General features: G+C 47.3%; 2 protein-coding genes across 8 annotated transcripts; one reads left to right on the forward strand and one right to left on the reverse strand.

The window, feature by feature from the left end:
- Positions 1-84: 84 nt before the first annotated feature.
- Positions 85-17,016, reverse strand: MORN3 (MORN repeat containing 3). Of its 6 annotated transcripts, none has more exons than XM_053959547.1 (7): positions 16,963-17,016; positions 15,482-15,589; positions 7,425-7,580; positions 6,556-6,713; positions 5,002-5,161; positions 2,170-2,354; positions 85-387 (listed from the first exon to the last, which is right to left on the reverse strand). In XM_053959547.1, the coding sequence occupies exons 3-7, from the start codon at positions 7,567-7,569 to the stop codon at positions 319-321; spliced, it is 717 nt and encodes a 238-aa protein (XP_053815522.1). In that variant the 5' UTR covers positions 7,570-7,580; positions 15,482-15,589; positions 16,963-17,016; the 3' UTR covers positions 85-318. The 6 variants fall into 6 exon arrangements, with proteins under 6 accessions (XP_053815522.1, XP_053815523.1, XP_053815524.1 ...); XM_053959548.1 differs by having other exon boundaries at positions 16,912-17,000; XM_053959549.1 differs by lacking the exon at positions 16,963-17,016 and adding an exon at positions 16,895-16,914.
- Positions 17,017-17,085: 69 nt separating this feature from the next.
- On the forward strand, positions 17,086-26,586 carry TMEM120B (transmembrane protein 120B). Of its 2 annotated transcripts, XM_053959962.1 has the most exons (12): positions 17,086-17,192; positions 19,506-19,624; positions 20,358-20,474; positions 21,217-21,276; positions 21,841-21,936; positions 22,961-23,050; positions 23,522-23,587; positions 24,483-24,544; positions 24,795-24,887; positions 25,282-25,346; positions 25,501-25,569; positions 25,781-26,586. In XM_053959962.1, the coding sequence occupies exons 1-12, from the start codon at positions 17,124-17,126 to the stop codon at positions 25,892-25,894; spliced, it is 1,020 nt and encodes a 339-aa protein (XP_053815937.1). In that variant the 5' UTR covers positions 17,086-17,123; the 3' UTR covers positions 25,895-26,586. The 2 variants fall into 2 exon arrangements, with proteins under 2 accessions (XP_053815937.1, XP_053815938.1); XM_053959963.1 differs by lacking the exons at positions 22,961-23,050; positions 23,522-23,587.
- The last annotated feature ends 537 nt before the right edge of the window (positions 26,587-27,123 follow it).

Raw genomic sequence — 27,123 nt, forward strand, 5'->3', positions numbered from 1 at the left:
CCACCAGGACTGTGATTTCTTAGCAGGAGGAATAAGAGGAGCTGAGCAGAGACTCACTCTGCCTGTCTTACAGCGTTTTAGTGCTTGTCTTTTGGGTTTTTTCCCATTCATTTTTTATTTTCCTTTCTTTTCCAAAATAATGGGGGTGGGAGGAGGCTCCTGAGCAAAGCCACCTGCAGAGGGAAGTATACCTGAAAAGCCTTGAGGGAATGGTGAGGCAGACCACAACATGAAAACCACGGTGTGGGTTTGACACTTGAAGGAATAAGTAACCCAGGATTGTGTTCTTAAATTATTTCTTTCTTCGATATCTGGTTATTAATTATGGCTGTCATCAAACATTGCCCGGGCCTGTGCTAAAACACCAGCTGGATCATGTAGTTCAATCTAAATAAAAAGAATACAAGTCAGTTATGCAGTTTAATTGAAGAAGCTTAAGGTTTTATAGAGCTTAATTTCTTGAGCATTACTGGAGAGTCTCCCACGTATCAGGACTTCAGCTCATATTGCAGCCTTTCAATTATTTAGAAACAACTACACCACCCTAATTTCATTAGTGTGCTGAACATCACTTTATCTCCTTGAAATAGCTCTGTGTGATTTTGACTTTAACAAAACACACTCTTGGGCAAAAGTGGCTTTGATTTGTAGCCTGTTAGGCCTCACCTATAATTTTAATAAAGGGGGTGGTGGTGACAAAAGTTTATGAAAACTTGAATTCAGTTTTTCTCCTTTTATCTACTACTTCGTATCCTGAGATCAACAAATTGAGGTCAAGCCATTGAAAGCACAATAACAGCGGTGAAAGTTGATGCTTTGTTTTTGCTTATAGAGCAGAAGAGAACTGGATCATCACTTGATCTTCAGGGAGTTAAATAAACAGCCAGACTTGCACATCCTGCCTTAGTGTACCAGTAGTTCATCCCAGGCTGTTGGATTGTTGAGGCTCTTCTCAATGGCCTTTGACAAACCACATACAGTAAATATTTTTAGCCACAGAAGTGCTACTCCTTTCACTCTTTTTGCAAAATAGAGATTGTTTTTCTCTGATGGGTGTTTGGTGTTTATTATTCTGCACTGCTGTGGGTGTGCCTGGTATTTACAGGATTAACTGGCTCAAAACTGTGCTCAAAGGGCCCTTGGCTATAGAAAACAGATTTGAAAAGATAGGGGCAATGAAGATGTAACAGCTGTGAGCTTTGGAAGGCTGTGTGTACCTGGTGTCACGTTGAACAGCCGTGTCCCTGGGCCAGAGGAAGGTGGGTGGCTTTACCTGCTATTCCCTGTGCTATTCCCTGTGCTGCTGGAGCAGAGTGGTGAGCTGTGATTATCCAGGGTGGTTCTGCTTGGCTCTAACTGAAGGGGAGCTGCCCCAGCCCATCCTGCACCGACCATTTTGTTCCATGTGTGTGGTTTGCAGACCATGAGGGTTCAAGCTGAGACTTAGGGCCAGCTCTCACTTGGAGTCACATCTGTTCACTGCTGATTCCCATTTCCTCTTTCTCCAAGGGCACAGAGCTGGGGACAGGCTCTCCTGTCCACCAAAGTGACGTGCAAGGACCCAGTGGGTGCCAGGCTGATGGCCCAGTGTGTCTTTGTGTCTTGCCAAATCTTTGGGATGGGGATAGGGCCTGGCTCTTCCTCTGCTGTGTGTGTCAATCAAGGGAAAAGAGGAGCAGAGGATGTGGGCTCTAGGACACCATCTCCCCACCTTGGGCCCAGGTGGGAACCTGCACACATCCCTCTGCTCCCGGGGCTGCTGGGCACAATGGTGAGCCCCTGACTTGAGGGAGAGAGCTGCTGTTGGCCCTGCAGCTGCTAAGGTTCCTGCAGGATCTGCTCAGCCTCAGCACTTGGGCTTGGTGAAATAATTTGTTCTTGACACAAATCCCACTATTGTCTGTGCCTCTATTGTCCCCATTTCCTTTGTGCTGCATCAGGTCTCTGAGCAGTTCTGGTGCATGAGAACTGCATTTTTTCAGATGTAGGCAATTGGGAGGCTCCAGCAGAGGCTGCATGAGCTGTTAGTCCCTATGGGGCCATTTAGGATGCTGCTGGCCAAAAGACTGAGCACACACCCCATGGGGGAAATCTCTTGAGAAGTGAAATGCTACCCGGAGAGCTGACCCGAGCACTGATGAATACAAACCAAAATTTCCAAGCAATTACCTCTGGGAGTGGAAACTGAGTAGGGGCTGGAGCGTTGTCTCTGCCAAAGTCAACCAGAACTCCACACTTTGGTATATCTGCTACCCAGATGCCTTCTAACAGCTGTCCCTTATCTGGGTAGAAGTATTTCCCCGGGCCATGCTTCTTGCCATCTTTCCAACCTCCTTCGTACCGATTTCCATTTGCTGCAATTAAATACATGAACAGACCTTGAAATTTGCACCATTGTGTTAAGGGGTTACAAATGAAATCAATCAACAGAACAAACCAGCAGAGGAGAAGATCATGTGTTTGGCTCCTCTTAGTAATTTCAAGGTGGCTGTGGTACTGTGTCATTTTGATTTTGCAGTGCTCCATTTGCTGTGCCACAGAGGGAGAAAATGCTGCAGAAGGAGCCCACACTTGCTCACTTGGAACCAGGACTCTGCTCACTTGCTTTGTTCTTACAGTGATACTCATTTTTTGCTGACACAAGGAGCCAGTGTGCTCAAGGTAAGGGACTGGTCTCTGAGTCACTTCACAACATGAAAAATTACAGGACACAAGTTTCAGATTTGTCACTGCAATAAATCAGGCAGGATCTCTGTCTTGAAGAGGTTTGCTTGTCTGGGCAAGGAACAGAGCACTGATTGCTGTCCAGTCAAAATAATCTTGATTTCAAAGAATACTTTTAGTTAAGTTTTTCCTCAATGAATTACGGGGTGAGAATTGCTGCAAGAGTCTGAACAGTTCTGGCAGTCAGTTACAGGCTGTTTTTCCAGCTCTACTGCTTCTCTTGGCATTTTCTGCAAGTTGAGAGAGGCTTTTTTTGGGCTCTCTGCTGCTCTCCAGGAATCCACCCATCCATCACTAACAGGGAAAGCTGAGCTACAAGGGGAAGAGAGCAGCCTCATCCATGGATGCTGGTTGAGAAAGGGCATCATATCCATGGTGATGCTGCACCTGGGATAGATCCAGACCACCCTGCTGTCACTAGGAGAGTCCTCTGCTCACCCCTTTTCCTACATACAGTGTTTCTAAGCCCAGACCCATGGAGATTTCTGACCATGTTAGTGGAAATACCTTTGAGTCTCAGCTGAACTCTGCCACTCTTCATCACAAGAAGTGGCTGAAACACCAGGGCACCCCACACAGTGCTGCAGAGATAGCTGGGGCCTGCCAGGATACTGTAAGGGAAGAGGGGAAAACCAAAGAGGCTTCCAGGGAATGTGGCTGCTGGGCTGCTCAGGCAGGGTCTGGTTTACAGGCTGGAGCCGTGGTGATGGTTATCTGCAACTTTGATCTGGTTTTGTGCTTATCTGCAACACCAAGCTGCCTTGTCCACAGCTGGGAGCAGCTCAGCTTCCGCACTCCAGCCACCAAGTGAGAAACCACCAAAACCACAGTCCTGGCTGCAAGGAGGGGCAATGAACACCCTGACTGCACTATGGTGCCTGGCTGGTCCCATCTGCTCTCCTCCCAGAGCACCTGAGGCTGTGTTTCTCACAACCATGATCCCTGTGGATGTGAAGTGCTCTGGTACAAAGCTGTTGGGGAATGGATGTAGCAGAGGCAGCAGATCAGTGCAGTGCTCTCAGCCAAGCTCACCCTCACTGGGCACGCTGCCACTACAAGCAATTTAATCTTGAGCTGCAGCTCATCATGACCTCCACTGAAGAACTCCTTTTCTTTCACATGGCAAAGCTGCCGGCACGTGGGCGCACTTCCAGCAGCTGAGCTGAATGCATTAAGCTTGTGGGTATGAAATAATTGCTCCGGCTAATTTTAACCAAAAGGAATCCAGCTAACAATCAGTTGCAGGCTAGGCTGGAGGCAACTGGGCTCTGAAATGGTGTGTCAGCCACAGCTCAGCCTGCAGGGGCTGTTAGTTTATAACTAACAGGGCCTTTGACAGGAGCACAGCAGATCAGTGCAAGATTCCCCCTGGAAGCAGGTGCTGATTTCATCCAGATGAGCCATCGGTCCAAAGCGACTTTACAGTCAGCAGAGAGAGCACAGTCATGCATGTGGTGTGCAGAGAAGGTCAGGCTCATTCCTCCCAGCTGCTTTGCTTAGCTAATTACTGGCCTTGAGATCACTTTCAAGCAAAAAAAGATAGAATAGATGAATAATAATATGGAGATAATATTTATTCAGATGTTCTTGGAATGCTGTGCCTGGTATTGCAGAGATTCTTGGGATTATTGGCTTTGGGGGAAAATGTGTTAAACTCCAAGGAAAATAAAAGGGAAAAATATAATTTCTGTATTTATGCCGAGATTGGCCCTAACATTCCCAATCCATGATGTACTTGGTGTTATTTATGGAAAAGGATTGTGTACTAATGAAACCTCTGTGTTCACTCAACACAAGTCACTGTCAGAAGTAGACAGAGGGGATGGAGTGAACTCAAAAAGAAAACTATGTTGTGGTTTTTCTTTTTTCTTTTTTTTTTTTTTGTTTTCCCTGTGCTGGAAACTGAACTCTTCTTTCGTATTCAGAGCTAGAAAGCCTGTCTGGCAAAGTGCCTGCCTTGAAAAGAGAGATTTGCTCTTCTCTGACCCAACAGTATATTATCTCTAACCCGAACCATCCCAGTCATTTAAATGTAAATCACAGCAAAAGTAAGCTTTCATGCGTGTGGGCTTATGGGCTTGAGCAGTGCAGCGCCGGCCCTTGCTCAGCCTGTGCTGCCTCCCGCTCCAGACCAGGAGGGGAGGGATGACACGGAGCGGCCGCAGTCCTGCTGCAAGGCTGCAGTGTAGCACAGAAATCTGGATGGCAGAGACACGCGGAGAGCAGCACGACACCAAACAGCTTGGAGGGGGCAGGGTGAGGGTGGTCCGTACTTACGGAGCCGCAGCAGGCCCTGCCCGTTGGGCTGATCCGTCAGCCACTGTCCCTCGTAGGTGGAGCCGTCCTTGTAGTGCATCTTTCCCCAGCCGCTCCGCAAACCATTGCTCCACTCGCCCTCGTAGAGCTCCCCGTTGGGGTAAAAGAACATCCCCCGGCCCTGGACAGCAGCACAGAGATGGCTGGTTAGGAGCTGCTCTATTGAAAGGGGTCAGTGTTCAATTTTGGGACATCACTTTGATAGAATATTCCTTTGTTTATTACTCTTACACATGACTGCTGGCAGCTCAGCTCTGTGGCTGTTCTTGTGCTGAAGGAAATGAGATGTGGTAGTACGGGATTTTTTTTGGCAAAAAAGTTTTATTCCCTTGACAAAACCTTGGGTTTATATCTCAGTATGTTATTATTGGCATGATTGCTGCTAATATTTAGCTAAAAGCAAGCTTTACAAGTATATAAACCTGCCTGGGGATAGGCAGCATTAAAGGAAGTGTCTCTCAACACAGGGATTTCATGTCTTTCAACCATGACGACGTTTCCAGCTCAGTGTGTCCCAGGCTGGGCAGCTTGTTTTACATGTATGTTTGCCATTAAGAAAAGTCCAGAGGTACCCCCTATGCCAGGGAGTGATACCAATAAGAAATATTTCCATATCACTAACACGTTTTCCCATAGGAATAAAGTGTTCTTTTTTCTCTGAACAAATAATAAAACCAGTTCTGGAAACAACTGGTTTTTTCTGAGTGTTAATTTTATTAAACTGCATGGATTTAAGGGAGAAACTTTTTTAGAAGAAAACCCAACCCTAGTGATATTTGGATGTCATAAATCTTTCACCAAAGCTCAGTTATGGAAGATCTAACCTTAAAGAACAGGAAGGGAAGCTGCCTCCAAGAGACAGGAGCCATGGAGCCACACGCCCATTAAAAGCGTTGATGGAGATGAGTTTAATTTAAGAGCAGACACAAACACAAGGTTTCCATTGGCAGATCCAAAAACGTTCCTACAAGGATTTTGCACATTACATTGCAGTCACTTCTACCAGATGACTTTCTCATTATGTTCCTTTAAGGCAAAACTGATTTATGTGACAGGCTTAATTTCCAAAAGAACTCAAGTTATTTGCCTGTTATGCTGTAAAACTCCCAGAAGAAGGTGCATTTTCTGGCAGTGCTTATAATACAGGTTCCTCTCACTTGTTCAAGGACGAGAGTTATGAAAGGGATGGGCGGGGAGGATTAAGAGACAGGATGTGAAACCTCCCATCGTGCTTGACCAAGCTGCAGGTGAGTCTGAGCAGTAACCACTGCTCTGAGGCAGTCGGTGGGAGCTCAGGGCTGTAGCCTGGTAACCAGCAGATGGGTGGAGATGATGCCCTCTCCAGGAAGGAGATGGCACTCCCATAAAAATGTTGGATTTTTAGTCTTGACCATTCAATTCAACCTCAGTATTGTGAAAGTTAGTATTTTAAGTAATTTTCTTGAACATGTGCACCCAACGATTCCCCGTGTTTTGGGTCCCACTGCCCCACTGCTGGCAGAAAATCTCACTTACACCTCTTCGGTCATTTTCCCACCAGCCTGTGTACACCCTCTTGTATTCCTTGGTCACTGGGTCAAGAATGCTGTATGAGCCATAACCATCCCGCTTCCCAAACTTCCAGTCACCGCTGTAAATAGCTCCTGTGCTTTTCCAAATCTGTGTGCCTTTACCTGTTTAACAAACAAGAGGAATGACAGGGAGACCATCATGTTTAGGAGAAGGGTGCACAGGACTGCCCTTCCTGCTCCATCCCAGGCAGGGCAGCACTCCCTGCACAAAGTCAGGCTTGCGTCTGGGATTCAGTTTAGCTTCCCAAGTTGGAACCATCGTTAATCTTGATCTGGGGCTTCCTGTGTGGCCTCTGCTGATTGCACTGAAATCTTTCCAAACCTCAGTTTGCTGCTTGTAAACAAATCTGTCCTGCTCTGGCTGCTCCTGGCTTGGACAGGGTCTCCTTCTCCTGCTCTGTCCCCTGCGGGCCCTGCCACATCTTGGGAATAAATTAAGATTCCTGGAACCAAGTCAGGAGCTGAGAAAGCTCCAGGGACTGTGCAGCCAGGGCACATCCCAGTACATGAAGCTGACTGCAGTTTGTTGTTTTTTGGAAAGGATTTTTAAACATCTGTAATAGAGATATTTCAGGTAGTCACCCCTGAGTGCATACAAAAGCTCTCCAAGTTACCTATTAGAAATGTTTCTGCATTTTTGCATTACATATATCAAGTGTGTGTGTGTGTGTGTGTGTGAACATATAGTCCTACATGAATGAATGTTCTTCCAGGAGCATATAGAACACATAGAACCACTGACCACTTCCTGCCCCTAGGAACATTTGTAAGGACAACTAAGTTGCTATTTTTTCTCAGAATTATATATCTTACCATGTTTCAAGTTGTCCAGCCATTCTCCAGTATACTGATCCCCATTTACAGCATAAACTGTGTGTCTTAATCCACACTTCTGGGCTTTCCTGTCCCATTCATAAAAGAGAGGGTCTCTAACCCTTGGGTACTTTATAACAGGCATGTTGTTGGTATCTGGAGAAGAAAACAAATTATTATCAGCAATAAATTAGAAAGTACTGAGGCAGGTACAGGCAGAACAGTATTTGTGAGCCATGCACGGAGATACAACAAACAGGAGGCAACTGAAGATACTGAAGTACAAACCAGCACTATGTGAAAATGGGCTCATAGCATAGCCCAACTTGTTAGGAAATGTTAAATAAATCTCAGCAGGTCAGGTTTGTGGTGGGCATTGATCTCTGCATCTGCCAGAGATCTTGGGGAGTGCAGGGAAAGGCATCTCCTCCATACAGCTGATGGAATGGATCAGGGAGTTGTCCACTGTTCCTGAGGCCCACCTGGAGCTGGGACACTAAATACCCCCAGCAGTAATGCAGTTCAGGCTCCTTTGCTGCTAAAAAGATCAGTCCTCCAGCTGCCTTATTAAAAGGGGTTGAAACCACAACATTTCCCTCTCCCAGGAGGCTGTGGACTTGCCCAGGGCAGGCCAGATGCTTGCCAGCCCATCAAGCTGTCAAGGGGGTGACTTCTGAGGTGACTTCTCAGGTGATGCGGATTTAAAGCAGGAACAGCAGGCATGGAAAGCACAGTGGGGGTGATTTGGGCGTTGGAGGCCTGGAGGGAAAGGGTCAGTGTGGGGGAAGAGGAGGGAAAAGGAGATATTTTGCCTCATAAATACAGAGGACAATGGTGGAGTGCAGCACAGTGGTGATTTCTGAGCACTGCCAATGGAACTGCTGTTCAGCACAGTGGGAATTCGGCACAGACTCGGAGGTGAGAATGGTCTCTATAAATCATAAAACAAAACCCAAAAGGTGGATGTAGAAACAAAGCAAGTTTCTATGAACGCCGTTAACATCCAGAGCTCGGCCGGAGCTCGGCGGGGTGGGATGCTCTCTGATTTTGTCTCCTGGGCTCCCCCTTCTGTTCTGATCTGCTGGACTGAGCCATTTCGAATGATTTTGCTGTGTCTCCCTTCTCGGCAGAGCAAAGCTCTGGTTCCTGCTGTGCTGCGGGTGCAGGGGAGCCCAGCAAGGGAGAAAACCTGGGCCTTGAGAGGAGAGGGGGAAAGAAAGGTGATTTAAGTCCTTGCTAGGAAATAAAAGCTAGAAATTCTAACTAAGAAAATACTGTTAGAGTTCAACCTTAGTTCTGCATTTTCCAGCTGTGGGAAATGGTCAACAGCTTTTTGGAAGGATAGCTTTGCTAAATAAAAGTATTTCTGTGTCCAGAAAAAGTCTTGGTTAAAGGACACCAAGGACAGGCTCTGTTCCTTGGTATGGTGGAGTCACAGCCCACCACAGAGGATGTTTTTCCAGCAATGCCAACACAGGATACACTAGAACTGCTGAGTTTCTCCCTCACTTTTGAATGCTGCAGCTCCTAGAGAAAGGGGTCTTGCCAATATTTGCCAAGAGCTGGGTTTTTTGAGGACACCGTGCCATTCTTTGCTGGCTTGAGCCTGGCCTGCCCTCTCTGGGGAACCAGAAGAGCCGAGCTACAATAATCTGTACCCACCCTGACACTGGCCATGACCTCTGAGCAGCACATGCCTGTGACAAGAAGTCTCTTCACTACCCCTGCCAGATGGGAGCATCGCTTTCCCACCAACACATCCCACCACTTCTTTAAGTCAAAGCTTAGGCTTTACAAACCCCAGGGAGGATTCCCAGCTGCGGGGGCAGCCCCATCTGCTCGGCTTGTCCTGCGAGGCACAGCCCGCGCAGAGTACCCGAGGTAATGCGGGCTGCCGAGAGCCGCCTTTATTTGCTGAATCCCCTTCTAAATTTACGTCAGCGATGCCAGGTTTGCGTAAGTGATAACGCAGTCGGTATTCGCCTCCCTGGATGTTTTTAGCCGCCCACTCCCAGGGCGCGGGGAGGTTGGCAGCGAGAGGCAGGCGGTGCAGAGTCGTTCCGGTTGCAGCTCTCGATGTGGAGGGCGAGACGCTACTGCTCCCGTGCGCCTCTGCCGCGGTGCTTGGGGATGAGGCTCGTACAGACCCTCGCGTCCCCCTCCAGACGCTGCTCTGCGACTTTGGTCGGGTCTCTGGTAAAATGCAACTTTAGTCTGCACGGCCCTACTGGAAGCCCATTTTTTTTTTCCCCTGGCTCTTTGCGGAACTTCAGAGCAATGCGGTGTACCTACTTTTTCACATCTTACATCTTAATGAAGAGCAAGGAGGGAAACACACCTGGCTGCAGACTGTCCCTGGCAGAACCGTGCTTGGCATCGCACCCCCGTGCACCCTGCCTGACTGTCCCCGGTCCCGAGGATGCCCCGGCTGAGCTCAGCCCTTGCCGTGACCCAGCACCACGGCACTGCCCTGCAGCGGGGTCCCTTTGCCAGCACCCACCAGCGGAGCGGAGTCACCCCCTGCCCTCCCGGCCCCCAGGGCGCTGTCTGCGAGCGGAATGCTCAGGGCGCCTGTTGCTGCTCCTCCCCAGCGGGAGCCGGGCAGGAGGGCAGCGGTGCCAGCGGCCGACGGGGAGAGCCCACAGCTCGGTTTGCAGAGCACCCTGGAGCGCGGCCGCCGCTCTCCCGCCGCCCCCGACGCCGAGGGCCGAACCGCGGACACCGACCTGTGCTGGTGGCGGCTCGGTGCTGCCTGCGGCGGCGGGGTCGCCATAGCAACGTGCCAAACTCCAGCGCTAAGGGCCACGGCAGCGGCCCCGGGCGGACAGAGATGAGCTGGTCCCCTCGCTGAGCACCGGGGATGGAGCCGGAGCCACCGGGCACACACAGCGCTGTGCTGCTACGTGCCCTGAGCTCGGCATGTTCCAGCAGAATATAAAGTGCTAATAAGCAACGAGTGTTTCACCTCTGGTTGGTCTTTCATACGCCCAGCAGCAGAAGGCTGGAAATGAAAGCACTGATCACAGCACCGATGAGTAACAAATAAATCAGCCTTGCAAATGTCAGGAGAAATAGGAGAAAGCCCTTGAAAATGCACATCAGGGGTCTTAAAGGAGAAATCTGAATAAACCTGACACTAATTCCCTCATCCATTACATTTCTTCCACAGCCATGGTTGGCAGGGATTGCCACTCTGGCCTTATGGGTGTCTGTAATCATCTTCCCTAATGGGTAATCGACTGTGCACATTTCTAGTATCACACCACAGCTCTTGTACGACTCCCTTGAGCCAAATGCATTTGATTCTCATCCTTTTACCACATTTTTTGTGCACAACTCTGCAGGCTGTAAGGTAAAAATGTTGAGGCAGGTGAGAAATCTTGTGATGAAACACAGCAGCTGCCTCTGTGGCATTGAATGTGGCTTAAACGTTATGTCCATGCTCAGATAGGACAGAGAATGGATTTACTCCAAGTGTGAATGTGACTAAAGGCAAATATTCCATTTCCCATGGCACGTGTAAGGGCCATGGAGCCAAAGGAGACAATGCCACTGCCTGGGAAATCGGGTGCAGAAAAATGAAGTGGAGGGAAGGAAGAGATGCTCCACAGACAATAGGAGCTGGTGTGGAAATGATGGAGGGAGATCTATTCCAAGGGAAAATACACACATGGAATTTCTTGCGTTAGATGATCTGGGAAGATGGCAGCTGTTAGCAAGCATTTCCAGGGATGCAGGAGAGGCAGAACTTAAAGACTTATTTAACCAGGAAAAAAAAAAAAAAAAAAAAAAAAAAAAGAGAGAGAAAACCATGGGAGCTGACCAAGTTAGGAAATACTTATACAAGAGAAAATGTCTCCTGTTATTAAAAATGAGATTAAGATATCCAGGAAAGATTTATTCACAGTCACTCATGTTAATGTGTTCTGGTTTGGGGCAGAGCCTAAGAATTACTGAAGACAATAATTCCTGTGTTTCACCATGGCCAGTTGTAAGGGCTGGAGTGAGGACAGAGGTTTGGGGAGGAAATAAAGAAACCCATAAGGGAGAAGAAAAAATGCTTATTGCAGCCCAAAATCTACAGCCAGAAATTGCAACCAGAAATAGCCCTCTCTGGAATAGTATTAACTATTTTTATTATTTCAGCCCCTATATTGCACTGCACTTAATTGAGAGATTGGCAATTAAAATAATTAGCTAATTCAGACCATTTTACTTGCCTATTTTTAAAGGGCAAGGGCTGCCTGAGGTTTTTGAACTGCAAGTCCAAATTATGTCACACCTAACCACAGCTTCTGCTAACCAGAACTTACATACATATTTGAAAAGTAATATATATTTGAAAACAGAAAAAACTTTAAAAGAGTAAAAATATTTTCGCAATAGTTTAAAATTCACAAATTGGGATCAAAAACTGCCTCTGCAAAAATCTCTGTATCTGGATATGACAGAGGGTGCTGCCTCCATTTCTGGGTCACTCATTTTAAATTCTTTTGCTCCTTCTCTGTGTGTTATTTTACTTCTGTGGTCCCAGAGTGGGTTATCAGCACCTTCACAGACCCTCCTGCCCCCTCCAAGGAGGCTTCACAAAGACATTTATCTAAGAAGAGGCTGTGTGTGATTCCCATCTATGGTTTTCTTAGTTCAGTATAAACATTTGAATCATACTTAATTATTTTGTCACTTGATAATATCATTCTGTACCTTTTTGTATTACAGGGGTACAGAGTGGGAAAATATAAGCATATTCTTCTTACAAAAAAAGACAAAATTAGACCAGCTTGAAGAGAAGGTGGTGATATTTGAAGTTTTATCAGAAAGTTCTTTTCACTCACTCAAATGAAATTTTACTTAGAAAATGTCATTCAATTTTGAGAGAAGGAACCCCCTTAGTAAGTAGGAAGTGGGGAAAAATTTTGTAAAGGGTTTTAGATATATCTAGAATATATAACTCAGTCAAAGAGTGATATATAAACTCAAGATGCCCCAGAAATGTCCTAACCAAACTCTCTTCCTCTCCCAAGGGCAGTTGTTTCCAGGCACAACAGTGAGGCCACTATGAAGAGTAGGGTCAAGAACTCAAGCTATGATATGCTAGGAGGAGAATTTGGGTTTCCCCTTGACACAATGCTCCAGCCTTGCCAGACAAAATTTGGCCCCAGATACCATTCTTGGCTGTTTGGTTTCTTTTTCTTGTTTCACTCTGACAGGCACTGGCCACTGACATCAAGGAACAGCAAAACCTTCACCAGGCAGTGCCAGGACTTCAGTTCTGCTGCTGCTTGTACTGTTGCTGCTTTAGTGGTCTGACAGTTGATTAAACCTTACATTTATTAAGACTGAAAGGAAGCTTCTCAATCTGTCCATGTAAATTATGGGGTAATTCAGCCCATTATTCTGCCAACACAGTTCATTGCAATGAACTCCACTTCCAGGCTGGACACAGTGAAGAGCAAACCAAGCATTGGGAGTTTGTGCATGGAAACATGCCCAGAAACACCTTTCTGCAGCAAGGTCCTACGACATATGATGCACTTTCATTTTTTTCACTTTTAAGGGTAGAATTTAAAAAAAATATTTTTTTAAAATTAAATATAGCCCAAGGCCCTCAGTATTCTACATCTGAAACCAATCATTTTTTTGCAGTGAAAGGAGACAGCTGCTTCAAGCTGAGTTTGCTTGCACTAAGCTTGGGGAATCACCCAAGTGAAATGTCCAAACCAACTGAAAACTGTCAGAATCAATAAATTAAATTTATTCTGGGAACTTCGTAGAATAAATAGAGAAAAAGCATTTAGGGAAACATATGTTGGAATTCTTTAAAGGTGAAGAGTGTGACAACAACATACTGTGGAAGTGGGATGCTCAGATGTGTGTTTTATTGCTGCTATATTCAAAAGAAAAGCCAGGGAAGAGGTGGGAGGGTCTTGGACTCCGACCAAGCCTGTGTTGGTGAGCTGAAGGAGCATCCCCACCACTGTGCTCTAAAGAATTGTCATTAGCAGGATTTAGGAGGGACTGAAGTGAAAGGTTTGAGGTGTAAACTTCACCTGGTTGCCTCTGGCTTAAGAAGCAGCCTAGTGGGAAAGCATTTAAAATTCTTCCCTCCTTTTTTGCTGGGAGCAGTTCTCTCAAGATAAAAACCATGTTGGTTTTACATCAAAACAACCTAAAGTTAAACCCCTGGGTTATCTGGAATGTTCAGGCACTTAGATAGTCATGCAAACTGAAAGGTTGAATTCCTGGAAGCTGACACCAGATACCCTCTCCCCAAGAGTTCCTGTTGCTGCAGATTAACAGCTCTTGGTCTCTGCTTAACTACCTGCAACAAGGTAGAGGTTTAAAGGTAAAGTTATGGTGTTAATTCCTGAAGTCACCCAAAGCTGAGAATTATTTGCTGACCATGGAGTGTTTTGCAAGACTTTTACTATCATTGGGGCAGATAAATTTGGCCATACTTGAGCTAATGCCTCACTTCAAGTCCTTACTTTATTCCTTAATTGAGGGATAAATCCAGATGAATACAAGATGAATCAGCAGTATGAATCTCCAGCTGAAACATGTGCCAAGTATTCTATTTATCATGGCTTATTGTCACCTGGTGTTAGAATAGAGACTCATCTACATTTATATTTTGTCCTTTCTCATTTGCTGTGCTGGAAAGAATCTGCATTTCTAGGACAGGGGAAAAGCATCAAAGGAAACAGCCTCAATTATCTTAAGAGGAAAGAATGAATGGAATTTGCATTCAGGAATAGTCTGAAGGGTTAAGGAGAGGAGCTCACATGTGCCTCTACTTAAATATAACTGTGTGTACTCAAAACAAAATCTAACACCCAGAGAACAAACAGTCACAATTTCACTGTGATCCTTAACTTGATTTATGAATTCAATTTCTTAGATACGTTTTCTGGCAGTGAAAGGTTGGTGAGTTGGGGATTAATTAAGGTAAAGGCAAACCAGGGATTTCATGTTTGTAAATTTGCTGTGCAATGGCCTTAGGTGATCTCTGGCAGCAGAAGACAGCCATTGAAACCTGCAAGATACCTTGAAAAATGATCATAAAATATTGAAATTCAGAGGAAAAGCACCATTCCTCATGTGTTGCCACAAGTGAAAGACAGGCAAGGTGTGGGAGCCCCGAGCATCAGCTGCACAGAGCCCTGCTCCCCATCCAGGGCTGAGGGGATCACTGTTATCTCAGCTTGCTTTGGTTTTGTTCACAAAGATGTGATTGAAATAATGAGATTATACAAAGAGCTACAGCCTCCCAGGAGGTGGGGAGAGCTTACAGGTAATTCTGAAGTATTTTGTAATGGTGCAAGGTTAAATAATGCAGAACCATTAAGGCCAGCCCTGCTACACTCCCATTGTTTGTGCTTAACTAAATGTTTTTGTGATTTCTGTTTGAAAGAAAATGCAGATTTCTTGAATGAATATTAATTAGCATGGCTTAGTTAAAAAGTTGAAAGAAATCTTTTGAGGTAATCATTATGCACAACCACACCATGTGTAAGAATTGTTCCTTGTCAAGAGGTGTAGGGGAGAGGTAGGAAGTTTGGGATAAATCCCTTGGTGTTCTGGGAGAGCTCTGGGGCCGGCACAGCAGGGCTCTGAGTGGGAAATGCACAACATTTCCTGCCTTTGTATGTGAAACACCAACCACAGCCCTAATGAAATGTCATCAGCCTGCAGAATTCCAGCCCACGACAAATATTCATGCCTGATAAGAGTTTCCTTCTGCTCTTTTGAGGCTTACAGATCACCAGCGAAAGGAATACTTTTAAGGGTTATTGACAATTTATGATGTCTTCCAAAACCACCTTTTCCTGAACTGACACAAGCAATCCTACATATGTTGAAGTGTTTTTCCTTTCTGGATTCCCCCAGATCTGCAGGAGGGTGTCAGCACCCCAACCTCAACAGCAAGGGGTAAGATGCAGCTACATCTCAGGGGTGGCTCTGTGATAAACTGAGCTGACAGAGAACTGCAAAGGTGGAGGGAATGTTTTCATGTGGGAAGGAAAAATAACTTTGCTGGCAGGGAGTATTCCAACCTTGTGGTGAACTGGAAAGTTTTGGCACGTATCCAGCACAGAGTTAATGCTCTGATCTGAGATGTGATCCTCCTTCTTCCAAAGTCTGTAATCCAAAATCCAGGCCTCCTGTAACATAAAGTCCTGTTACATAGGATCGTGGGCAAATGCTAGAATCCAGGAAAATTTAATATAGAAATATAGACACAACAAATTCCTGTGACATTTCTATTATGTTGATTAGTTTATTTTTCTACTTCAGGATTACCAAGACCTGCCACAACACGTGTTTGATCTCTGGACAATCAGGGCCTCACTGGAGAAACAGCAGGGACAAGGCAACATCCCTGGGGTTGGTGGTTCTTAAACCAGCAGAAATCCCAAACCACTGCAAGTTCTGAGAGGGCTTCTCTGGAAACTGAGTGCAGAAGGTCATCAATGGCATTTCAGGTGTCCACCCACAAATGTATGAAAAAAACATACAAAAAGTCAAACAGGGGACCTAGAGAAGGACCAGGGACAGCAAGAACATCGAGGAGTGTCTCTACACCCAAAGTTTTTGGTTGTTTACATGAAATTCAAGGAAATGGGATCTTACATAGACTCCTTATGAAAAGACAGCATTGCATTTGTGTTTTTACTTTGGCTTCACTCCTCCCCTCTCCTCTGCCTTGTACCATTTTTTAAAATTGTTTCCTTCCCCTTCCTTTTTTCTTCCTCTTTGCCAATTTCTACCCTTGCCCAAGAAACTCACAGGATGTGAGTTTACAACTCTTCCCACCCTGCCCCAGAACATCAGGCCCAGCTCCCAACTGGCCAGTCCAGCTGCTGAGTGGGCAATATTGTAAAAATAAAGACATCAGGAATCCTCTTGTCATCTTCTCTGATACCAAGGACTTGTGACCAAGGTCCAGGCAGCTGAAGGGCTGAGCTGCCTCAGATTCAGTCACCAGAACTCTCGGAGGTGGCTGGCCCTGTGCAGTGGAGGATTTTATCTCCACTCTCAGCTCCGTGTGTGATGAACCACCCTTGAAGGGCAGGAAGATGCTTCCATGTCACCCCACGGAGCACTTCAGGCGCTGCCACAACACAAGGGAGCTCAGGAGAGGTGCGGGGCCTCCAGGAGGTGACTGGGGCAGGGCGGGTGACAGCAGCCGAGCGGACCCTGCCCATCTGAGGGGAGCTCCGGCCTGAGGAGAGCACAGGCCTGACGGGGGCCGCGCCTGAGGGGGACCACCACGGGCGGGGATCCCGGGCCCGAGGGGGGCCATCACGGGCGGGGATCCCGGGCCTGAGGGGGACCACCACGGGCGGGGATCCCGGGCCCGAGGGGGGCCATCACGGGCGGGGATCCCGGGCCTGAGGGGGACCACCACGGGAGGGGATCCCGGGCCCGAGGGGGACCATCACGGGAGGGGAAGCCGCACCCCGCACCTGAGGGGAGCCCTGACCTGAGGGGAATCTCCGGCCCCAGGGGAGCACAGACCGGAGCGTTCCCTCACCTGGCGGGTCCCTCCCCTGAGGCGGGCGGGTGGGGGGCGGGGGGCGTGGCCGCGCCCATGACCGCGCGCGATGACGTCAGCGGCGCACGCGGCGCGCGGGCCCGGGGGTGCGGGCGGCGGGCGCGCGCCGGCGGCCCGGGGAGCGGGCGCGGCCCCGCGCCATGCGGGACCAGCTGGAGCGGTGCCTCGGCGAGTGGCGGGAGCTGGAGGAGGAGTTCCGGCAGCTCCAGGTGAGCGGGGGGCGGCGGGGCCCTGCGGGGCATCGCGGTGCCTCCCCCGCCTGCGCGGACGCGGCTTCCCCCGCACTGCCCCGCGCTGCCCTTGCCGGCTGTGCTGCGCATCGCGGTGCGGGGCCGGCCCCGGCGCGCCCCGCCCGGCAGGAGCGGGACCGGGGGTCCCCACCGCCGGCCGCATCCCCGGGGTGGCTCGGCGGGAGCAGCCGTGGGTGCGGGCGGACTCGCCCCCCGCCCCGCCCGGGGCGGCCGAGCGTGCTCGGTGCCGTGGCCGCGGGGTGCCCGCACGGAGCGCAGCGGGGCGAGGATGTGCATCCCTGCACGGCCCGCACGAACAGCCCGTGCCCCGCTACCCCCGTGTGCGAGCGCACGGGACAGCCCGGGCCGAGCCGTGGCCGTGCCTCGGGTCCCTCTGAGGATGCACCGGGATGCGGCACCGCGGTTCCCGCTGCTGGAACAAGGATGGGAAAAGGGGACGCGGTGCGGTTGTGCACCCATGGCGTGGTGCAAAGAGCAGCGCAGGCAGCCCCTGTCCCGCCAGCATCTCCCGGCGGAGTTTGATTTCCCGTGGCGGGATACGAAGGGTCCAAGTGCTGTTTTTCCATCTTGCAAAAGTGCATTGAGGGACAGAAGGGCCTCGCAGTGAGGTCCAAGAGCTGTTCTACAAGATGCTTTTACCTCCAGAAACCTTCCCTTCCTTCCCTGCTTGTCATCAGTGCTGCACCTATACACGTGCTTTAAATCTTAAAAAGTTCTAAAAGCTGTTCTCACTCGGGAGGCTGTTTTAGCCTCTTTTAGACTGTTAAACAGAATGTGCATTAAAAAAAAAGTGTGATTTCCAGATTTAGCTTGTTTTTTAATTAAAACTCAGTTCAGGTTGTACTCCTGTTTGCAGAAACAAGAGTTGGATGCTGGGGGAGACCAGCTGGTGTGGTTTTGTTGGTCACTTGTTTGCTGTGTGCGCCGTCTCGACAAGCTCCCTGCCTGAGTCTGACCTAAACCACAGTAAATGGCAGTGATTTTTTCCCTGCCTCAGTTTCCCCACCTGGAAAAGGAAAGTCGAAACACTTTGCCACCCTTTTTGGTGGGGTGGCAGCTGCTGGTGGTCGAGGTGTCACTGAGCAGGAATTAGTGCTGTAAATCAAAACCAAAGTGAGCCTCAAACGGCGAGAGCTGCAGTGCCTGTACGGGGTTAGTTTGGTTATTAAGGTCTTTAAATCAGACACTGGAGCCTGTTTTGGATTGTTCTTGTAAATAAAGAACAGCTACCAGGTGGGTCCTAGCAAGGAGGAGAGCAAAGATTTGGTTTGTGTGGTTTCACCACCATGTTTATGCTCTGGGAAGAGCGATGGGAATTTCCTGTGGTTGTTGGTGTGCTGGTAGGTGAAGCAGCCATGTAACCCACACTGTCTATTGGCACTAACTCTGCAAACTCAGTTTTCCATCTTATTATAGGTCTTAAAATTGGCTCAAAGGTCATTGCTTGGTGCTTGAGGAGCCCTTCCTGAGACCTCCTTCATGGGGAAAGGGGGCAAAATCCTTGCAAAGGGTGAAAAAACAGAGTCTGGGTATCCCCGAGTGCAGGGAGGGGGGTGAGAGCAGAGGCTCCTCTCAATGGGTTTGCACTTGGTGAGCGTTTCCTCGTTATGGTTGAGCACTAATTGGGGGCTTCAGGGGACCAGTGAGCTGTGATAAAGCAGTTCCTCCCAGGGAGCATCTGAGGCCACAGGCAGGGACATCAGTTCAGCTCTTTAAACCAGGATATGGGGCAGTAGGTTGCTTGAACATCCATGGGGTTGTGATGGCAGTGATGGCCAGGAGGTGCCTAAACCTTCAGCCATGGATTTATGTCTGGTGTTGTGTCTTTCCCCTCCCTCCCCCACTTGTTAGGTCCTCATTTATTTTCTCCAAGATTTAATCTGGCTGTGAAATTGGAGTGCCTGCTCAGTGATTTAGCCACCATTTGATGGGCATGGATCAGGATCAAATGGAGGATTAGGGGATTCAAGGATTAGGGGCTTCATTGCAGGGTGGGATGGGAGTGAGAAGCTCCTGAGTGGGAAAGCTCTTTAAAGAGGAAATGAGATGAGTGTAGAGGATGCTTTTCCTCTTGCAGGAACTTCATCAGTGTCCATTTAAGCCCTATTGTATCTGTACTGGTTTGGCATCTCCCCCTCCTTGCTTGTTAAAGGGGTGCCTTTTGTATCCCATAAAACCAGGATCTTCCTTGTTTCCCTTGGAGGTGAGGACCAAATGACATGAATAACCTAGAAGGGCTCTTCCTACTAACCATCTCCTCTTCTCCTGCAGGAAACACACAAAGTTTACAGGCAGAAACTGGAAGAAGTCACCAGCTTGCAGACAGCCTGCAGCAGCTCCATACACCGGCAGAAGAAGACACTGAGGGATCTGAAGCACAGCCTGCAACGGTAACAGGAGAGCTGGAGGGTGGAGGAGGCAGGGATGGGATAGTTCCCCTTCCCAAGGGCTGAAATGCTTGGGTTTATAGTACTTGTACTAGAAAATCTATGTTGCAGTGCTAAAGTTGTTCCATATTGCAGCCAAGGAGAGTGTTCATTACTGCATGAGAGAGGGAGCCCTGTAAATAAAGAACTGTCTCTGGCTACTTGGCTGATCCCAGGAGCCACGGGCTGAATTCTTTGTGTGCAGGCCTGAGTACAGCACCTCTGACACCACAGGCTCCTGGCTCTGCTGCTCACCTCTCTCTGGTTAACATTAATTACTAAAACCACAGTTTGTCAGTAAATTGTCAGCTCTGTGTCCTGTTACATCCTGAAATACTTCATACCTGAAGAGCTGCAGCCTCTGCAAGGGCAGTGCCTGAAACCACGCACAGAGTTCCCAGGGTGGAGGGAGTTCCTTCAGGAAAGCACAATATTCCCACACGATCCTGTCACTGAGCTGATGGAAAGAGAAGCTGATTTATAAACCAAATGGTTGAAGTAACTTACAGCAGCATAAATCTGGCAGTGAAATAAAGTCGTGATAAGCCAAATGGTTCCTCAGAAATACAGGAGCAAAGCTCATCAGCTCACAGAGCCAGCTTTTTAACAGGCTGGATTTTATGACAACATTATTTTCCTTCAAATAAAAAGGAGATGAAAACATGAACAGGAATATCTTGTTTCTGTGTTCTTGCAGGTGCAAGCCCAGAGCGAGTCCTGAGGAGTTTGCTCTCATTCAGGAGATCAGCAGCCAGATCAAGGAGAGGCAGAATGCCTTCTTTGACATGGAAGCCTACCTGCCCAAGAGGAATGGGTATGTGCTCCACCAGGGATGCTTGTGTGCTCCAGGAATTTTGGATTTTTAAATGTTCACAGTGCTTTGTTCCCGAAGGAAAAGGTTGAAGAAAGACATGTAAAATTGGATTAGTCATAAATCTCTTGCTGAGCTGCTGTGTCAGTTGTACACAGAATTCATTAGCTGTGAGTGGATGTAAATGTGTGTGGGCAGTGCAGGTTTTCTGTTAAAATGACAGTAACCTGCACTGGCAAGGGACTGTGCAGTTCACTGTTCCACACTAATGTTTTCTTGGGCTAATTTTTTGGAGGGCTGAATCAGAACAAGACTTTACTCTTTTTTTAATAATATTTTTAACCAACTTTAACTTTTGCTTCAAGTGGGGTTGCTAGGACAGGGTTATGTCAATTGTCAAGGGCTGTGTGATGCTGCAGCCCCTCAGAAGTTTCTATCAGAAACTTCTCTTCCAGATCCTCCCTGTGTTTGGGTTTGGACAGTGCACACTACATATATTGCCCTTAGACTGTAGTGCAAAAAGGAACCAGGAAAATAAGCCTTTTCAGTAACTCACTAGAAATGCTGACCAATATTTCCATGTATAAAACCTTTTCTGTGGTCTTTCCTCCACTTTGTCTTAATTAAAAACCTACAGCAAATGTGGCTTTGGCAGAGCCACTGTCTCATCACCTCGATCTAGATTGTCCTGTGGTGTTCAAATAAAACAACTTCCTTAAGTCTGCTCTTGGCTTTTGTCTTCCAGCCTGTACTTAAATCTGGTGCTGGGAAATGTGAATGTCACTCTCCTGAGCAACCAGGCAAAGTGAGTGAGCCTCCCAGATGTGTGAGTTTGGGTTTCTCTGGGGCCAGCTGTGGCTGTGGACTGAAACCCAGAGAGGGGAATGGGTTTCTCTTAGACCTGATGAGTGAAATGTTGAGGGTGGATGATTGGACTATGACATGGGGATAAGCTAACATCTTATGTAGCTCAAATTAATTCCATTTATCGCTTGCTTTTAAGCCCAGCTCAGCCTGTGGCCTTAATTGTAAAAGTGTTTGGAGGTATTTTTTTTGTGCTGAAAAATGGTACTGTGACTTCTAGGCATACAGTGCTCCAGAAAATGGAGATATATATATTTTTAAAATCTTGTCATGCCAACCCAGAAACCAGCTCTGATGGACTAAAGGCATTGTGTTGCAGCTAAGACAGACCCTCCCTGCAGGCAGAACACTGCCTTTCACCACTGTCCAGAGCTTTTCTAAGTGTTTCAGCAAAACCTCTGTCTCTGGGCTTGGCATTTGTCTTTGTATGTGGTTTGGAAAAGGTGAAGCCACATTCCAGTCAAACATCTGTTTGTGTCCACAAATGGCACCTGTTTCCTTCCAGGTTCGCCTACAAGGACGAGTATGAGAAATTCAAACTTTATCTGACAATAATCTTGTTACTCGGGGCTGTCGCCTGCAGGTGTTTTCTCCACTACAGGTAAGCTACGTTTTTATTTCTTATCAAGTATTTTGCATAAAATTGTGCTGGGTTTAAATTATCTTATGTGCTGTTAAGGACAGTGAGACTGCTCAGGTGGTGTTTAGGCTATGAGCAATTGGGCAGCAGGACACCTGCACTTCTTCAACTCTGGCAGGAGCTGTATTTTAGCTCATTGTTTTTCCTTTTTAAAAGGAAAGTCCAACATCACATTTCCTGATGGTGCTAAAAATTGATGTTGTTATTCTGGCATGTGCTGTCGTTTGGAATGGACAGTTGGTTGTGCTTGTGGGTTGTCCCAGGCAGGGACCAACACTGTGCTGCAGCTCTGGGGGTAAAAAAAAAACAACAAAAGAGAATTTACATTAAATAATCAGACCTGAAACATTACCTCTAGGATGTGATAAAGTGTCTGAGCACCAACAAGCTTCCACTATTCAGTTTTGCTTAAAAACCAGGAAGGTGTTGGAGCCACATGCTTCCACTACGGTCTCTGTGTGTCTGAGTGAATGCAGAATTGTACCAGGAACAATGTTGCCCTGTACAGAGGCTGCCCCAAATCCCCTTGGCTTCAGGAGTTTGCAAATGGCAAAATAAAGTTTTAGTGTTTTAATTTTTTTGCACCAGAGCATAATGCTCTTCCATTCTTTTAGCTGATTGGATTTATATAGATCTCATGGAATCTCCTCATTGAATTAGCCTGGAAAGGCCTCTCTAAATTGGATCATCTGCTGCTTCTGTTGTGCTTTCTCTCCTTGAGCAGCACTTAATGTCGTCCCTGTATACCTGCTTATCAGCTCAGGATCTGCAGTGGTGGATCCCAGGGAAAAGGGCCTGGAGCCTGGCAGTGCTGTCCATGTGTGGGTTACAGATGTTCAGGATGGGACTTTGTGTCCATAGCCTCACTTGGGCACTCACTGGGTTCTCATCTACCCAGGAGGAGGAAGGAAAAACAGGGATTTTTGAAATGTGTCTTCATAATTAACAAGAGGGTTTTTTACTCTGTGTTTTTTGTGCTTAACAGGGTGACAGATGAAGTGTTTAACTTTCTGTTGGTGTGGTATTACTGCACGCTGACGATACGGGAAAGCATTCTCATTAGCAATGGCTCAAGGTACAGTGCCACCTGCAAAAACCATGGAAAGCATGAAATGTCCTTAAAGAAAACCAGGCAACAAAAAAGGGATTCAGCTTGGCACCGAAGCCTAGCAAATCTGAGATGCTGATGGCCTCTCTGCAGAGTCTCTTATTTCTCTCCTCCTCCCTGGTCACTTCCAAGGGCACATGTGGCCACCTGAGGTTTGGGGAGAGAGCAGTTGCAGTTCCTAAGAGTCCCTAAGTTATTGGTCCAAGGTGTTGGCTGGTTTTGGTAGCTGTAGGTTAGTTGTAGATGTGGTCTGGGGTGTGTATGCTGCCTTGTGTTAGAGGTCACACATCTTTGGTTGGAAATGCCACAGCATCCCTTGAGCTTGCGTTGGGACATCTACTTTGTTCCCATTTTTGGATCATTTTTTGCCTGTAAGGCTGGACTTCAGTGCTGAAATCCATATTTCTTGTCTAACTGCCATGTTTTTTTTCTGCTCAGGATCAAAGGCTGGTGGGTGTCTCATCACTACGTTTCCACATTCCTGTCTGGAGTGATGTTAACGTGGTGAGTCTGCTCTTGCCTGCTCGAGGTGCTTCAAGCCTGTTTCATGGTGTTTATATCATCTGAGCATTTAAATCCAGTGTGACCACGAAGCTGTGGCCACAGGACACATGGCAGCGTGTCAGCCTTAATATTTGTTTGATGTTACAGATGTTTTCAATGCTAAATACAACACTGCAAGGTTGTATTTACATTGCTGGTTAAAAAAGAAAGAAATGCAAACCCTGTGACTGTAGCTGGGCTGGTGATAGCAAAATCTCTGCAAGTCTCTGTCTCTGTACTTAAGGAAACAAGCAGCACTTTGCTGTGAGGAGGGACACCACAAAATGAATGTTTGGTACCTTAACTGAGCTTTGATTAAAGAATTCAAAGCCAAAAATTCAAGTTACCCCTTTGCAGTGGGTGGTGGTGGTGGTCAGACAACCCACAATGTGCAACCTGTCTCAACTTGGGCATGAAATGATAATTATTAAAAACTGTTTTAAAACAACTGAAGCTTCTGCTCCTGAATCTGTAAGAGGCTGACAGTGGCTGGGGCAGGCAGTCTCTTGCCCTCCATCTATCCTGAATTGCCCTCAGGATAAGCAGCACAACCACCCCCTGTTGCAGTGCTCGGATTCTCGTTGCAGATGATGCTGAATGGCTTTGCTGCCTGGAGAAAACTGTGATAAAGGATAGGAGGGGACAGCATTTATCCTTTTAGAGAGGGGAAACCTAATCAATGAGAGCACTTCCTGTGTGGCTGTAGCACCTCTTTGGGCTCCCAGGGGGTGGAATGGGCTGGGCACCAGCTGCTGGTTCGCTTGCTAATGGGATCAGGCCTGGTGGTGAAGGGGAAGGGTTGGATGCATTGGATGCTTTTAGCAGATTAATGGACCTCCCCATGTTCTGCTTCCAGGCCGGATGGACTCATGTATCAGATGTTTCGCAGTCAATTTTTAGCATTTTCAATATTTCAGAGTGAGTATATCTTACCTTTCTAATTCAGGGGATAAAGTAATTTTGTGTCATATGTGCTTAGAAGAAAACACTTTCATGTGGTAAATGCCGGAACATTAAACTGTAGGAATATAAAGATAGTGTACAAATAGGCAATCTACAAATATAAGCAATAGTTAAATGCTGTTGGATTAAACATTATTAAAGTAGTTTGATACTTACCATACTTCTGAATAACCAATGGAGTGATGTTTTCTCTCTCCTTCTCCAGGCTGTGTTCAGTTCTTACAGTATTATTACCAAAGGGGCTGCCTCTATAGGCTCCGGGCTTTGGGGGAGAGAAACCACTTGGACCTTACAGTAGGTGAGGTGTCCTGCTATGCTTTCTTTGTACTGCTTTGCACTGGTTTTGGGTGCAGTGATAGGGAGGGAGAGGGCTGTGTGCCTCTCCATTGCAGAGCTGTCCCCTGCCTGGTTGCCTGTGTCCCAAGGCGGGAAGGGCAGCAAGACTTTTATCCCTGTGCTTGGGTCCTGTGGGTCAAGAGCAGAGGAATCTGATCTTTGCCAGCATTTGAGGAGACTAAGATGGAGGTTTCAGTCATCCCTAACTTTATCCTTCTCCTACTACTGCAATTTCAAGCAAATATTTTTACTTGACAGGAATAGCCCTTATGGGGTGAGCTGGGTGGAGAGGAGCTGCAGGTCCAGTCCTGGCTCTTCTGTGCTCATGCTCTGCCTCTTCTGTCAACCTTTTCCAGAAGGATTCCAGTCCTGGATGTGGCGGGGGCTGACATTTCTCCTTCCCTTCTTGTTCTTTGGCCATGTAAGTTGGGTGAGCCCCTCCTCCCTCTGCGGCGCAGTGTCTGCTGCTGCACCACCCAAAGGTGCTTCGGGTCACACGCAGCCATGACAAATGTTTCAAAGGCTTAATTATTTTTGCTCATAATTAAATTCCCTTTTTCTTTTCCCCTTTGCAGTTCTGGCAGCTATACAATGCAATCACGCTTTTCAGATTGTCAAGGCACAAGGACTGCAAAGAATGGCAGGTGTGTGTTGGCTCTGCTCAGAAGAACAGAGCAGGGCAGAGGGGATGCTTGACCACATCCTGAAAGATATTTGGGCATCTGACTCCATTTAAATATCTCAGGATAATGCAGCACAGAGCCTGTTCTGTGTCTGGTAGAGCCCAGCAGTGCTAAATATAATCCATGTTGTAATATTACAAGGTAATAAATGCTGCTTCCACTCCCCTTTCAGGTTTTTGTGTTGGCTTTCACATTCCTGCTGCTCTTCCTCGGGAACTTCCTCACTACTCTCAAGGTGGTGCACACTAAACTGCAGAAGAACAAAGACAAGGTGAAGAAGCTGTGACTCCCCTTGTTCCCAGTGTGCATCCACCCCTGTACCCCCAGCAGGGCTGGGCTTGGGACAGATCCTGCTCAACCCCAGCCAGGCGATGGATGGGCTCGGAAGGATTCGCCTGTCCCCGTGTCTGGTAAAGGACTCTGCCAGCACAGACTCAGTATTAATGCAAGCATGGCTTTCCAGTCACACTCCTGCTATTTATGTATATTTAATATAAAATGTATTTGCTTCTGGGGTTTTTGTTCTGTATATAGAGCAGCATGCACCTGTCTGGTGAAGCGCCAGCGTTGGGGAAAATGTGGGATCTACTGTAATTCCAGTTCTGGAATGATACCTGACACTTTCCAGTTTTATTATTTAAATTCTGGATATTGAATTTACTGAGGTTTATGAACACTCTGGGTGGATCAGTAATACAGAGCGAATGCTGTTTTTCAAGGCATTTGTTTAAGGTATATTCTCAGTGGCAATACTAACTTGTGTGTACTGTGAAAAGAAAATACTCATCTTTGTACCATACTGCTGCTATATACACTTCTAAAAAGCTATTTAAAGAAGAGGAATTCCTCCTTTGAAAACAAAATCATGCAAGCAAAAGCAGTTTTTAAATGGCAGGGAAGACTGCTAGCCCTTTTCCAGGGAGACCAGGTCATTTGTCCAGGCCTGAAAGAACCTAAAATAAACCATTCAATATGCAACTGCCTCTGCCCCTTTTTAGTAACTAACACATGGCCCTTGGGATGGTTTTTGAGGCATGGTTCTGGAAAGGGGAGGTCCGGCACAGTTCAAATATTAAATACTTTCTTTAGATGCTGCACTTGTGCCAATAATGAAGAGAATGGAAATGCTGGGTCAAGGGGATGGCAGGGGACAAACACAGACCCTGCTAAAGTCCTTGTGCCACTTGAATTTACACTCACAGCACCCAAAAAAAGATGTTCCAATGAGTAACTTCTGTACCTCCTCAGGCAGCTGCAGCACTGAGCTGCCTTGGGCTGTGTCTTTCCCAACAGTGAAAGCCAGCACAAAGCCCAAACTGGACACATCCTCTGGCAGTGTGAGTGGAAAACAGTGCCCTCCTCCCCAGAGGGTGCTCACGAGGGGACAGATAATGCAGGCTAATAATCCATCACAGGCTTGAGATGGATTCATCACTTCTGTTGCTCAAGCTAGCAAAAATACCTTTGCTGTGTCCCTGTCCTGTGGGCATGAAAAATAATCTGCAATTTGCATAT

Source organism: Vidua chalybeata, chromosome 18 (assembly GCF_026979565.1).
Source record: "Vidua chalybeata isolate OUT-0048 chromosome 18, bVidCha1 merged haplotype, whole genome shotgun sequence".
Taxonomy (NCBI): Eukaryota; Metazoa; Chordata; class Aves; order Passeriformes; family Viduidae; genus Vidua; species Vidua chalybeata.